The sequence below is a fragment of the Siphateles boraxobius genome, unplaced genomic scaffold (genome assembly GCF_051911475.1).
Source record: "Siphateles boraxobius isolate OS27281-9 unplaced genomic scaffold, OSU_SipBor_1 103, whole genome shotgun sequence".
In the NCBI taxonomy this organism is placed as follows: Eukaryota; Metazoa; Chordata; class Actinopteri; order Cypriniformes; family Leuciscidae; genus Siphateles; species Siphateles boraxobius.
This window is the reverse complement of record NW_027508704.1, coordinates 13,488-28,106: the sequence shown is the minus strand read 5'-3', so window position 1 is coordinate 28,106 and position 14,619 is coordinate 13,488. Positions and strand designations below refer to the sequence as shown.

General features: G+C 43.8%; 1 protein-coding gene across 2 annotated transcripts; it reads right to left on the bottom strand.

Annotated features, from left to right (window-relative positions):
- Positions 1-303: 303 nt before the first annotated feature.
- On the bottom strand, positions 304-11,648 carry LOC143752952 (protein shisa-6-like). 2 transcript variants are annotated; one of them, XM_077245620.1, is made up of 5 exons: positions 11,538-11,648; positions 8,164-8,226; positions 6,170-6,190; positions 5,515-5,667; positions 304-1,888 (listed from the first exon to the last, which is right to left on the bottom strand). In XM_077245620.1, exons 1-5 carry the CDS (start codon positions 11,557-11,559, stop codon positions 1,143-1,145), a joined length of 1,005 nt encoding a protein of 334 aa, XP_077101735.1. In that variant the 5' UTR covers positions 11,560-11,648; the 3' UTR covers positions 304-1,142. The 2 variants fall into 2 exon arrangements, with proteins under 2 accessions (XP_077101735.1, XP_077101736.1); XM_077245621.1 differs by lacking the exon at positions 6,170-6,190.
- Positions 11,649-14,619: the final 2,971 nt, after the last annotated feature.

The window sequence follows — 14,619 nt, the reverse complement described above, 5'->3', positions numbered from 1 at the left end:
ATGAACTCAAATGAACATGTTCTTCAACAAAGCTATCATACACTCCATCTGTGTTTATGATCATCGTTTTGAATCTCATCCGGACAAAGTCTTTGATAAAAACATGATTTTTTGTTCAAAATGTTGCTTTTTTTATGAAACTTACCCACGTTTAAAAAAAAAAAATGCATCTTTGTGTTTTTCTCAATTCATCTGAATTTAGCCACCCAGATTACATGGACTATTAGATTAGAGCTCTTTAATATTTCAGTGTTTTTTGAGGCACATGAACCTTTTCACATGTATGTTAATGTTTAGAAAAATAAGGACGGTTTATTTGAAGCTACTACAACAAGCATAATATACTCATTTGTCTTGTGAGTCACTGCAACACAGTCTACAGCCAGAAATCAACATATTTTTCAGCAACATTCGCCCGGTTCTCATTCTACAAACACATTTGAACGGACACACATACAGTATCATATTACTTTAAATGGTCCAACACTGGGTTAGTGGGTTCTCTATAGTTCTGAAGAAGTCTTGAATCTCTAAAAATTAAACTACAATAATACAAATGCCAACCAGAACAGACTCATCCATTTACTGGTGCTAAAAGAGCTTATTTACAATCATCTTCGCAAAATAATGAATGGCCATTAATTGAAGAACAAACATAATATATGCTAGATATCACCCATAGAGCGAATGAACAAAACCAAACGCAACTTTTACTTGATTGTGCTTTTTAACCCACAAAACCACTTCGTTGTTGAAAAGGAACGTTTTCGTAGAGGCACCAAAAGAAGTGCGCGAACATCATAAGAACTTCTAAAGCTATTGACTAGGACCGGAAGTACAAACAGTATTTGTATTTATTCATATATATATATATAGTGTGTATTTATATATAAATTTATACACTTCTGTTCTATGTCCATACCTTTCATCATACGTTCTATCTTCGGACGCAGTCTGCGAATCCCCATGCAAAGCCCTTACGAATGCAGAAGTCCTTCCTCATTAGTGATAAACAAACACACATAACTGAATGGGAATGCACACAGAAGGGTCTGGGTGTGGACTCTAGAGTAGCTGGTGCTGGGTCAGTTCCTGCAGAACCGGATCTGAGACGAGTGTTTGCTTCTGTGGGCCGTGAACGGTTAAACAGTTACTTCGGTCTTGCTCCCGGTGCGGTAGTGGTGGTGGTGCTGCGGGACGTAGTGGAGCTGCTCCACCGTCTGTGTGCGGCGCGAGGCGAAGGCCTGTCTCTTGGAGGCCGTCTGGTTCATGGTGGAAGTGTTCTGTGGCGTGTTGTTCGAGGCACTGGGATGGGAGTGCATTTTGGTCATCTTATATCGGTCCAGGAGGGGCGTGGTGGGCATGAACACGTCCGTGTGCGATATGGCTCTGGACATGGACTTGTCGCTGTGGAACCCGGAGCGCTTGATGGACATCATCTTGTCGGGAGAGATGAGTGGATCCTGCGAGTAGAGGCGGTCCTGGGAAAAGAGGCGGTCCTGGGAATGCAGGCGTTCCTGAGAGTGGAGCCGGTCCTGCGCGTGGATGCGCTCCTGCGAGTAGTGGCGTTCCTGCGAGATGAGCCGCTCATGGGAGCGCAGACGCTCGGCCGACAGGAGCTGCTCGTCGGAGAGGATCCGCCCGCCGTACGGGGAGATGGCGTAGGGGGACGTGGGGAAGTCAAGCTCCTGGCTGCGTTCGGGAGACAGCACCCGGTCCTGGGACATGGCCCTCTGGACCCGGCGGGGGCGCTGGCGGGGCGCTGGCTGCGGCTGCTGGCTCGGGGGATCCTGGTTCATCTTCATCATGTGCAGAGGAAGAGTTCCTCGGGCCGCCAGGTCTGGAAGATTCCTCTTCCTAGTGTAGTAGTCGTCAACGTCCTTATCCGCTGTGGGAAAGCACAAGCAGTGTCAGATTATTCAAGTCAACCTGAAAACAAGGTAACTTGTCTGAGGCCTCTTTTATAAAACGTAATAACGATTGGATTTTAATTACTTGCATTTTTTTCTGAAAAAAGTTGTCATACTGTAATGAGTAATACATCATTTGAAACTGTAAAGGCCTATTCCCAAACGCAAACAAACAAGTTGGCCGTTGAATTTAGAATTTTATAAAAAATAATGTCATGCTCACACTGCCGACAAACTCGAGCATCCACGGAAATGGTCAAGCACACACACAAAATACGAGATTTTTTCTATTCAGATTGCAGCTTTCAGACACGACTTTCTTCTCGTCTCTTTATGACAATTGTAAAGATTCTAAATACAAAATGGTTCTACTCTTTATAGTTCATCTGAGGCATTCTATGGCGTTACATGACGAGAACGCACTATTGTAACCCAAGAGTTACGACTCTCCGCTCACGAGAGGATTTCTTTCTCTTGCACAAAACTTACTGGACGCGTGCTTTCAGATATGACTCTGCTCTCGCTCAGAGTTTACACGTGCGTGCTCTAACCTTCTCCAGTATGCTCTCGCAGGATTCTCCTTGCTCTTTCTCTAGAATTGTGTTCTGGTTTGTCCAGAAACCTGCCGTTTTCACGACAAGGATAATTTACTAAGCACGCTCAGCACCTGCTTTACAAGGGACTTGCCTCATCCTCGTTAGTGAACCCGGTTCGTGGCCAGGTCGGATCACGTCAGAGTTTGTTGTCGTTTGTTGGAAAATCATATCACACTGCTCAGACATTCCCCGACCCAACAAAAGCAGATTGAACATGTCAGACCCAACGCCAACAGACGCCGACAGGGGGAACACACTGATCCAACAAACTCCCACAGACTTATTTGTTGGCGTTTGTCTGTGGAGTGCGAATTGGCCTTAAAGGATCTACTTTTATTTTTGTAACCACTCTTTTTTTGTATACACAATTTTTGTAAATTGAAGAAAGCGAACAGGTTGCACTTTCTGCAGTCTCAGTCTTCTGTGAACCTCTTTCTGAAGCGCGTCACAAGAATGAACCGAAACTCCACAGAGACATGAGAAAGAAGACATAAGTCTTTAGAAAGAATAAAGTGTCTACTTAAATTATGTAAGTCAAATCGAAAACAAATATTCTCTTTTTATGTAATCTGGATGAAACCAACAAGACAATCTTTCCCTTCTGAGCTCATTATTGTTAATGTGGGCACACCCACACACAGCACAAGATATTCATACGGTAATCGTCCTTGAGGCACGTAAACCTGTAAACGCCTCCATCCCCTCGATAAACAACACATCAAACTTCAGATTCATCTGCTTTTCATCGAGTTTCAAAGAAGCCTTGAATTTACCTCAGAAGAAGAAGAATGCGATTGATATCATTTCTGCCAGTAAGTAATTTATTCGTACTTACATTGATTAACGTGTTATTGTTAAATAAACTCGTAGGCCTACACATTTTACTTGTTGAACTATTGCCAAACTAAAATGTGTGAAATCGACTAAAACTTTCGAAATACTACAGCGCATGGTGAATTGGTTAATAGTCAATAAGATACTTTAAAGCAGAGTCTTTCTATTGTGTAAAGGGTTGATGGTGCATCACAGCTGGAGAGATTCAGGACACACACTCGTCCAGGACGGTCCGGACTCTACTGTAATGATTGGAACTGGAAATAATGAAATTACTCGAGGTGTAATGAATACAATCTGGGGAGGCTGATGTCCTTGAGATATCAGTTACACTTGATAGATTTCTCCACACATTTAGAGCCCAGTCATATCGAAGTGAATGCAATAAAGGAGTGTATCAAACAAAATTACAGCCACAAATCTTCCTTTAAGTGAGAATTAATTGAATAACTGTGATGAGAGGTTTGTGAAAAATAAAAAAGTGCAGAATAATTCACAGCTCGAGGAAGGTGCAGTCATATTTGTGGGACATTTGAAACCGCGTCTCTTGAGGGGATGAGATTGAGTTTGTTAGGAGATAAAAGAGCTCAATAGCACCATTTATCTCACACTCGCCGAGAGGACCAACACTGTGTTATTGAGGGGAATTAATGGCACATAATCGGTTTATGGTGATTACAGATTCACTTAATCTTTCTTCATAAAGGAGTCTCCTTTTGAAGGTTTGTGGACATTAGCAAAACAAACATCTGAAGAGGAGGAGGAGGAAGATACTCGGGATGTTATTAACAGAAACGTTGCATCCAACATGATCTGTCGGAGCAAAACAACGAAGCTCTAAGCCTTTCGGCTACAGCCTACTAGAAATAACCTTCTTCAAGGCTTACCGAGACTCGGCGGAGAAGGAGGGTCTGCTGCCATCAATAGTTTAGTGTATGATTGCATGTTTTCGCTGGTAGAAGCTCGGCACGCGGGAGAACTGCAGATGAGGAGACCTGTCAGTTTCCCAGGGTTCAGGGCCGGGAGAGATCTAGAGCGTTCTTTATGCAATTACACAAGCCTCAGGGGAATTTACTCTTCACTTAGGGAATATAATGAGCTGAGACCTTATTACACAGCAAAAGAACCTGCCACTAGCTGGATCAATACGATGGGTCTGAGGCCACAAGAACGCTTTACTCAGTGAGATCAGATTCAGATCGAGCCTTGCGAGTGGATAATGGCCTCCTGTTGAGGAAGATCCTGACGGGATGAAATGAAACCTCTAATCTCCACGGAGAGCCACGACTCCCTGCGTTACATTACGCTTACGTTTGCCTATAGGGATTTTACTCGGCTTATAGAAGCCACAGCAAATATAGAGTGTGTTTACAAAGATGATTTACACAGGAATCAACAATGAATTGTACTCTGAATGTTCATTACTGATTATCAGACGTGCTGACTCTTTACAGCCCGACTGATTTCTGGGATCTGAAGGAGCCTCGTTCTTGAATCAAGTCACCGTCAATTGTGCATTAATATGTATATAATGTTGAATCTCCCATACTAACAGACTATCAGTAGCTCTCCAGATTTACACTTTCTGAATGTGAAAGATACACACAAATACAGTGCCTGAATGAACCATGTTTTCAGGAATTTTTGATCAGGGTTAATGTAAATTGATTAATAAATCTTCTTTTATCACTGTTAATTAACATTGACCTAAATGGATGAATGCTGTAAAAGTGCTGTTCGTTGTTGCATTAACAAACGTCAACAAACTGAACGTTACTACAGTAAGTGTTACAACAAATATAATTATAATGCTATTGAAAATTATTTGATACTCTATATCTCACATTTGAGACTGTTTTCTCATAACTGTAATTGTGATCTTATTCATAATATCCATAAAAAATGGAAACTTATTGTAAAGTATTAACAAAACTGAATAAATAAATGACACTGTAAATAGTAAATTGTAACAATTTCCTTGTAATTTTGACTTTATTTCTCACAATTTCGACTTTATTTCTGTATGTAACTGGTGTTAACAAACTGAACCGTGACTGAAGATGTAATGAAATAAACAGCAGTATTTGAGACGGCTGAACTGACGCGCGGTCTTGAGGTTTTAGACCCGAAAGATACATCATTATCAGAGCTGAGGACATTAGACTGGCACATACTTAGTTTCTTGAGCGAGGAGTATTTGTTGAGGTCAGCTTTCACGGCAGATTCGTATGAAGGGGGGAGATGAGAGAGACTCTGGAAGGAGCGAGAGAAGGACAGATCGTATGGCTCGGTCTGCGAGGTGAGGATACTGTTCATCCGGGTGCTTTCTGCGGGCAAGACAAAACACACCATCGCATCTTTAACTGGGAACAGTCAAAATCACACATTCATAAACGTCTCAGCACACACTTGACATGTTGAAGACATTACTGTGTGGAGGGATGATGGGAACTTCTAGACTGGGATTTAGTGTCTATAAGAGTCTTGGCGTCGCGGACCAATCGGGTGCGGTGACGGATGTGATGCGATGTGATCGATGTGATGTGTGTGAGGCTCCTCATGCCCGTCACGCCAGTCCGAGTCTCCGGTCGAGGATCAGGCCCAGTTTATAAATAGAGTCGCGACCAGCGCAGCAGAATGAGACGCAACAACACTTCACAGACGGACGGAGGACGAGCAACGCTTACACAACTGCATTTACACGTGCTCAGTTCATGCATTGGGTATCAGCGGTTGGTGGTGTGTGAAGTGGAAAACATTCATCTTCATTGGAGGGAGGAGGAGGAGAAGGAAAGACAGAGAATCAATGATGTTGCGAAGATAACTTACCGTGCCTCAGAGATCTGTGAGCTGGTCAATTCAAGGGAAAAAGAACGCAGTTCAATAAGAGCAATTGAAATAGAGTCGGGATGCTTTGTTTTTTGGCGCTCTTGTAATGATGAAGCATCGTGAAATGGCATTTTTGCTTTTTGTGGGAGTGAGTATTTGCAGCAGCAGCGGTAGAGAACGAGTCCAGACCGCGAGAGGATTTTCACAGGAATGATGGTGGAGACTGAAGGGTGTGTTTGAATCGATACGCCTTCATTCACTGCATACATACTGTACAACACGTCCTAGCACTCAAAGTGCCCTAGCATTCAAAGTGCCCTAGCATTCAAAGTGCCCTAGCATTCAAAGTGCGCTTTTAGACAATATAAACCATCATTCATTTCCTAATGTAAATGCATTCTAGTGGAAATTACCAATGAACACCAACAATAATAATTATTTTCGATTATATAGTAATGGAAGTAACAGTGGACTGGCCGGGATGTTCAGCTGGTTTAGACCAGGAAACCATCTTAGGCTCATTTAATGTTCCATTTGATTGATTGATTGATTGATTCATTCATTCATTGATTGGTTGATTGATTGATTGATTGGTTCAGGTTGTCCTTTAGCAATAAAAAGTTATCACAAAATGATAAGCTTTCATATATTGTCCAAAATCCCACCCTGTTACAGTATGTCCAATCTTTCGGAGGACACTGTATAGCAGATCCTGATTTCACCAAGTGCAACATGTTCCTGTATCAACATTCCAACCAACCAATCAGATTTGAGAGACAAGTTTACAGTTTATGTAAATTTTGTCTCACAATCAGTGTTATTCACACATCATTTCCATCTATTTTATGGATAAGTTATGGATAAGGACTATGTTTTCAGACAGGAATGTTGTTCCAGGATTAACAAAATATATTTAACCCAGAAACGCATCTAACTCTGCAAAATTTGAACGTGCCACTGTATATTCAGGAAGACTTTATATTATACCATACACACTACCGTTCAAGAGATTTTTTAATGTGTAATGATTTTTTAATGTTAAAGTCTCTTCTGCTCACCAAGGCTGCATTTATTTGATAAAAAAACTGTACTGTGAAAACAGTGAAATATTATTCCAATGTAAAACAGCTGTTTTCTATGTGAATATATAGTTGTGTAATTTATTCCTGTGATCAAAGCTGAATTTTCAGTTACATGATCCTTCAGAAATCATTATAATATGATGATTTGATGCTCAAGAAACATACTTTTTCTTTTTCAAGATTCTTTGATGAAGAAGAACAGGATTTATTTTAAATAGAATCATTTGTGTCATTACAAGTGTCTTTACAGTGAATTTAATGCATCCTCGATGAATAAAAGTATTGATTTTTTTTTTAAAAAAGAAGACTTTTGAACGGCAGTGTGTAAACTAAATGTAGTGATACTATATAGTTTGTGTGTGTGTATTGTATTAAAATATTATTTTAGCATATGTTACAAGACAAAATGCAAATAGTATATAAGCTGTAAAAGATTTAGACTGCAGGCCGAGATGACCCGCCATGCAACACAAGTCATAATAAACCACAGCACACAGGATCTTCATGCAGTGCATCAGCTGCTCTGTGTGAGGGCAATAACAGGCTTTGTCATATTAGCACAGATCCACTGGGAGCCTTTGAAGCTTGTTGGGTGGGAAAGCGACTCCCATCCTCCACCAACCCCAGTCCGACTCGAGAGCTTCACCAACGGCAGTGATTTAATCAGTGCTAACGAGCCGTTTCTGCTCGCCAGTCAGAAGCTTTCGTTACAGCTGGGAGATTTAAATACCAGCCTGAGCGCCGCCCTCATTGACAACATGAACTTTAAGGTTCTCTGAGGTTTTTTCTTAAAGATGATGATGATGATGAAGATGGCCAATGCCATTAAGCTGTTCATAGAACCAGTTGATCTTGTAGGCATGCAAACACAAGCACTCGACAACAAGATTATTCTTTAAGATGGTTCCTTACCATTTTTCGGTGTTCGCGTTGGGCTACTGAGACCGAGATGATTGTAATTATGTTGATGGACTCCTGCAGAAAAAGCAATGATAAGTCTGATTTGGTTGCAAAATAAAGGTAAGCATTACCGACTATAATCCAGAGCGTGTGGGGAAAATGGCCTTTAGCAAAAAAAGGGAAGCACATTAATAAGCAACACACACTACATGGCCAAGAGTATGCAGACCTCCAATATGTGCTTGATTCATATAGGCTATTTAATAACAACATTAAATAGGGAGCAGATCCTCATTGCAGCTGTGAGCACTTCTGCACTCTTTGGTCGAGTTCAGGTCATGATGAAATACAGAAGCATGTTAGAGTTCATGCAGCTGTTAGTAAAGTGTGTGTGTGTGTGTTCATCACGGTCTGCATGCGTTTGGCCATGTAATGAGCATAAAGCAAATGACAAAAGAAGCATCAGCAACAAACAATGCAGGTAAAATCAACTTTAGTGCTCGACCAATATTTATCATTTAAGTTAATGCAAATTTTAAAATGCTTATTGTTATTTAAAACTCATTTTAAAACAATATTTGCTCAGAAATGTTGTCAGATGCATTGCTCTATCACTCATCCACAGCTGCAGAGAGGCAGAACGTCTCGGTTATGTATGTAACCCCCGTTCCCCGAAGGAGGGAACAGAGACGTTACGTCAGATCGACTGACAAATGGGGTCTCGCTCGAGAGCCCAATCACCTCTGAGTGGTACAAAATTAGCCAATGGTACGCAAAGTACAAAGTGGTTTGCGGAATTTGCATTGCGAGCAGTGTGTGCATTCTCGCATTCAAGTTCTTCGCTGTGGAGCCGAGAGGTGTGTTCAGCAGTACAGCGGTTGTGGCAAGGGGATGTAACTTATATCAGTCTTTCCCTTTCAGTCGTCACATTATACGTTACATCGGAATGACTGACGAATGGGGTCCTATGCAAAACGCCACAATGGCTGTCTTCCAGTGCCCTGCGCAAGCCACAGCTCAGGGTTACATGTTACATGTAACTCTTGTGTTAGGCTTAACACGAGAGTTACCAAGGTACACTAGTTAGCAAATTCCCATCGGGAAAATGCAAGCATGATGCCTACCTGTAGGGAGGACTTAAAATACACACATGAACAACCTAGGCAGAATACATATGGAAGATCTCTGAGGTAACCCTGCCAGAGGGTGGAATATATTTCAACCTCGGGGAAGGCAAGAGTGGTCTTGTCAAGGGAAAGACACATGCTACTAGAGGAGACTTACCGTACCATGGAAATCCACACGTGGGATTTCCCAAGCAGGGGAATCGCAACGCATGGAGACATCTAGTCCGACATGGGGGCTGACCAACTGAACCGCCATCTTCACCGCAAATTGACAGGCGATCGAGTCTGAGTCATAACGAGAAAAGAGATCTGCATGGGGGAGAGTTTGCTCTTTTCCCAGTTGGCCCGAAGGCCCAGTCGGGAGAGGTTCTTGACTACCAGGTCCCTGTGTTCGCACAACTGTTCCCGAGAGTGAGCTAGAATCAGCAAGTCGCCGAGGCAGTACGAACACCCTGCTCCCTGAGAAGAGCAAAAGCCGCCTCCGCGACCTTCGTGAAGACGCTGGAAGACAGGGACAGCCTGAATGGAATAGGAGAACCATTTACTGATATGCCTGCCCCTCGAAAGCAAAGCGTAGGCCTTAACATCTTGAACGGAAGCCTATGTAAGGCTTGGTTCAAGGAACGCAGGCCCAGGATTGGTCATAACCCACCGCTTTCCTTGGGTACGATGAAGTAGAGGCCGTAAAACCCATACTTTATGTTGGCTGGAGGGACCGGCTCGATCGCAGCCTTCACCAGTGTTTACCTCTGTTTGCATGACAGGGGAGTCCTTGCCCACCATCGTGAAGCGAACTCCCCGAAACCAGGGGAGGACGCTGGGCGAATTGAATCGCATAGCTGAGCCTGATCGTTCGGGTGTGCCAGCGGGACGGGCTGGGAAGCTCTAGCCAGGCTCCCAGGAACAGAACCAGAGGGGTCAGAGGAACTACAGGTGTACCCGCCGTGGGGCAGCGAGATGGAACAAACGGCCCTGACTTGGGAGGCATAGCGTCCTGTGGTGAAGGCGGGGTCTGGGACTGGAAGAGGGGGCGTGAGAAGGCAGAGCGTTCTCAGAGCGTCGCCCACTGTCATCTGCGCCCTCTTGGGACCCGGAGGTAGAATTCGTGTTAGTTCTTTCTTTGAAAAATTGGGAAGGAAAAGAAAAGGAGAAGGGTGGAGACGGGCAGCGCCGCCTTCACGCGGAGTGACGCATGTCTCCATGTTTCGGCCTGGGTAGTGGCTGCTGCTGTGGCCGAGCGGGAGCAGAGGAGGCCGCCGGGGCAGAATATGTATGATCGCCTCAGACTCCTTCAGGGCGTCCGAGAACTGCTGGGTAAAGTCCTCGACCGCATCGCCGAAGACCCCAGCCTGGGAGATCGGGTAGTTGAGGAACCAGGTCCGCTCAAACTCCCTTATTTCCACCAGGTTGAGCCATAGGTGGCATTCCTGGACCACCAGAGTGGACTTCACCTGGCCCAGGGACCGCACAGTGACCTTCGTCACCCGTAGAGCGAGGTCGGTAGCAGTGCGCACTTCCTGCAAAAGCCCTGGGTCAGCACTGCCCTCATGCATCTGTTTCAGCGCCTTGGACTAGTGAACTTGTAGGATGGCCATGGCATGCAGGGCAGAAGCGGCCTGAACCGCAGCTCTGAAAGCCTTGGCCATGAGTGTGGACGAGAACCTACAGGCTTTGGTGCTCTGAGGACACAGTTGCATTGCAATAGAGCGCTCCACTGGGGGTACGAGGCGAGGGCAGTGAAGGCGGAGGAAGCCCCAGAACGGTTACGGGCAGTCAGAGGTGCCCTCCACGAACTGGTGACTTCCTCGTGTACTTCCGGGAAGTACGGAACTACAGGCGGGCGCTGACGATCAGCGTTCGCCAAACGCAAGAACCAGTCATCCAGCCTCGATCCTTGGGGGAACGGTGGAGGGCTCCACTCAAGCTTGATGCTCTCGGCTGCCCAGGCAAACATGGCCGTCAGCTCTGGATCAGACTCGGGTAAAGCTGTCGTCCCAGAGGGAGGCAACCTAAGCCAAATCCTCATCTCTAGAGGACTCAAGCCCGCCTTGTAAAGCGGTGATTGACATCTGATCATTCGCCGGCGCCCGAAAGAAACGCTGAGTCACAGCAGAGAGGAACCGGCTCTTTAAGAGAACCCGCTGAATTGGCTCGTTTTGTACCGCTCGAAGGTGATTGGGCTCTCGGACGAGACCACATTCGTCAGTCATTCTGACGTAACGTAGAACGAGACTGACTGAAAGGGTACGTGTCATTTACTGAAGTGATGGATGTGCTGCATGTGACGATGAGCTTCATTTCACACGATCATAGAGTTCATCATCATCATCATCATCTTCATCATCATCTTCATCATCATCTTCATGGGCCACGAAAAGTTTTGAGGCTGCTTCACCAGATGACATTGTGTGTATGTGTGTGTGTGTGTGTGTGTGTGTCTGTGTGTGTGTGTGTGTGTGTGTGTGTGTGGTGAATGCAGTGATGGCCGGAGGGTTTCAGTGCAGAGTGTGTGTGTGTGTGTGTGTGTGTGTGTGTGTGTGTGTGTGTGTGTGTGTGTGTGTGTGTGTGTGTGTGTGAGTGTGTGTGTGTGTGTGTGTGTGTGTGTGTGTGTGTGTGTGTGTGTGTGTGTGTGTGTGTGTGTGGTGAATCCAGTGATGCCCGGAGGGTTTCAGTGCAGAGTGTGTGTGTGTGTGTGTGTGTGTGTGTGTGTGTGTGTGTGTGTGTGTGTGTGTGTGTGTGTGTGTGTGTGTGTGTGTGTGTGTGTGTGTGTGTGTGTGTGTGTGTGTGTGTCTGCGATGGTCCACTGCAGTGATGAACCTGGGCAGCTCTTCTGAGCTGGTAGAGATGGCCTGATAAATGGATGAAAACTAGAGCGAGCGAAGCGTCGAGCACATCTGGATATCTGCTGTTGTGCCTGTTTAAAAATGCATTAGAGTGACTAGTTTAACATCCATTTACACCTGTCATGGAGCTCAGATGAGTGAAGACCCCTGTTTCGTATAAACCCCTGCTGCTGAGCCCGGAAAACTACGTCTCTCTGTTATTGTACCTGTATATACAGTACTGATGTAGTAACAGGGTTTTTTAACCTTTACAGTTAAAGTACAGTAAGAACACTTTACAATAATGTTCATTAATAACATAAAACATCATGAAAGTACCAGATTTAGATATGTTTGTAGTAAATATTTAATAATTTCAAAGAAAATTCTATACGTTTCTTATACACTACAGTTCAAAAGTTTGTGGAAGTTGAGATTTGTTAATGTTATTAAACAAAGTCTATTCTGCTCACCAAAATACAGTAAAAACAATGAAACATTATTATAATGTAAATCAGCTGTTTTCTATGTGAATATATAGTAAAGTGTAATTTATTCCTGTGATCAAAGCTGAATTTTCATCATCATTACTCCAGTCTTCAGTGTCACATGATCCTTCAGAAATCACTATAATATGATGATTTGATGGTCAAGAAACATTTATGATTATTATCAGTGTTGAAAACAGTTGCTGCTTCAGATTTCTGTGGAAACCGTCATACATTTCTTATTACAGGATTTTTTGATGAATAGAAAGTTCAATAGAACAGCATTTATTTGAAATTTCATCCATTTAACGTGTATCTGCTGAATAAAAGTATTTTAGATAAATCTTACAAAACTCCAAACTTTTGAACGGTGGTCTATTTGTTCTTCGAGCTCCTGCAGGAGTTTACGGACACCGGCTGAAAATCCTGCATCTGGAAAAGGCGAATCAAAGTCAGCTAAACCGTGATTATGCTGTAATATACTGTACATGTTCCTTTTCATTTCCAGCAGAAACACGCAAGATTAAAAGCAGCAGGATCTGGGATGATGGACTGCTCTGCACTCTCTACAACTACTAAAACGGACTAATTAAATTAAAACTGACAAAGTAAAAGTTAAGGACCGCTTAGGAGGCCGCCGTGTCCCGTAACGTCTCAGGTCCTGAACATTCACAGCAGCGCTGATAAGAGCCAGAGTCCTGAGTCCAAATTAATAAGAGGCTCGTCCACTTCAATGATCCTGCTTTGATCTGGGGACTAATTAGTTTCTTTTGAGAAGGCGTTTAGTTGAAGTCTGGAGGTCTGAGCCGGTCACACTCCAGCGTCCCGCCGCTCGCGAGCCATCCGGGCCCAGTCTCAGGCCAGTTACTCAACAAGACGAGGTTAATGAAGAAACTCAAAAGCTCTGAGGTCTTCATTGACATCAAACTTAATTAGGTGAACTTGTATCTTTTATTCTGCTGATTTTTTTTTTTTTTTTTTTATCAGACGGCAGGTTGCTGTGTCTGGTTTATGAGAACACAAAATAAACCAATATACCTTAGCTTAAAAGCTGATGATTTCAGAGAATAATTGTTATCTTGAGCTGCTCGGAGCGACTCGGTGACATTAACAGCAGTGCGGTCGCTTTTAGTAGTCATAAGCTGTGCATCATTTTTAATATCCTCCCTGCTTGCTGATGAAATTTACTTGGTATGAATCAGACACCGCAAATGTTGTTGATTTGGCCTTTTGAAAGCGAACCAGCAAACCGAGCCAGTGCCTACAGCTGATGAATCTTCACTTTGCACACACTCCTGTTTCACATCTAATATAACAACACTCGTCCCAGTTTGCATAGTAATGTCCAGATGGCCAAGCAATGATTCAGTAGTTTGACATTTCTCTTCCATTTCCTCCAGAGAATGAAATGTATCCACCTCATCTGTTATCATCGCATTTACAGCAGAACTCAGTGGGCACATTCATCTTGAGACTCCAGGATTAGAGCAAAAGCAGATAATACATCTGTCGATAAAATAAAGAGTAATATAATACGTCTCGTGAGATGTGATATTAAATTATCCCGATATAGATGAATCCTGGAATAAAAAGTTAATTTGTTAACATGTCCTCTAATTGTGGAAATGTATTGCAAAAAGCGAGTAAAGAAGGTGATGCGAGAACATGTGCATGAACAGCTGTGTGGCCGCTAGTGCTCGTTCCCTCACGCCTCGTCCAGCGCTGTCGGGAATCAACAACACGCTTCCCGATCCTGACAAACCTCAGGTCAGTAAGCAAAGACAAATACATGAAGATGCTCAGACTAATGAAGGGCTGCAGGGATTGAGACACATCGAGAGCGGCACGTCTCCTCAGAGCTGCTCATGCACGTTCAGGAGGACACTGCGTTAGCAAACAGGCCAGTCTAGATCAGGGTTATTCAAATGGCGGGACATCATTTCGGTTTCTACAGATTACAGTGAGCAGCGCGTCAAAACAACGGAGCGGTTTACATCACAAGCACTCAGGTTTGTTTATGATAATGATCTT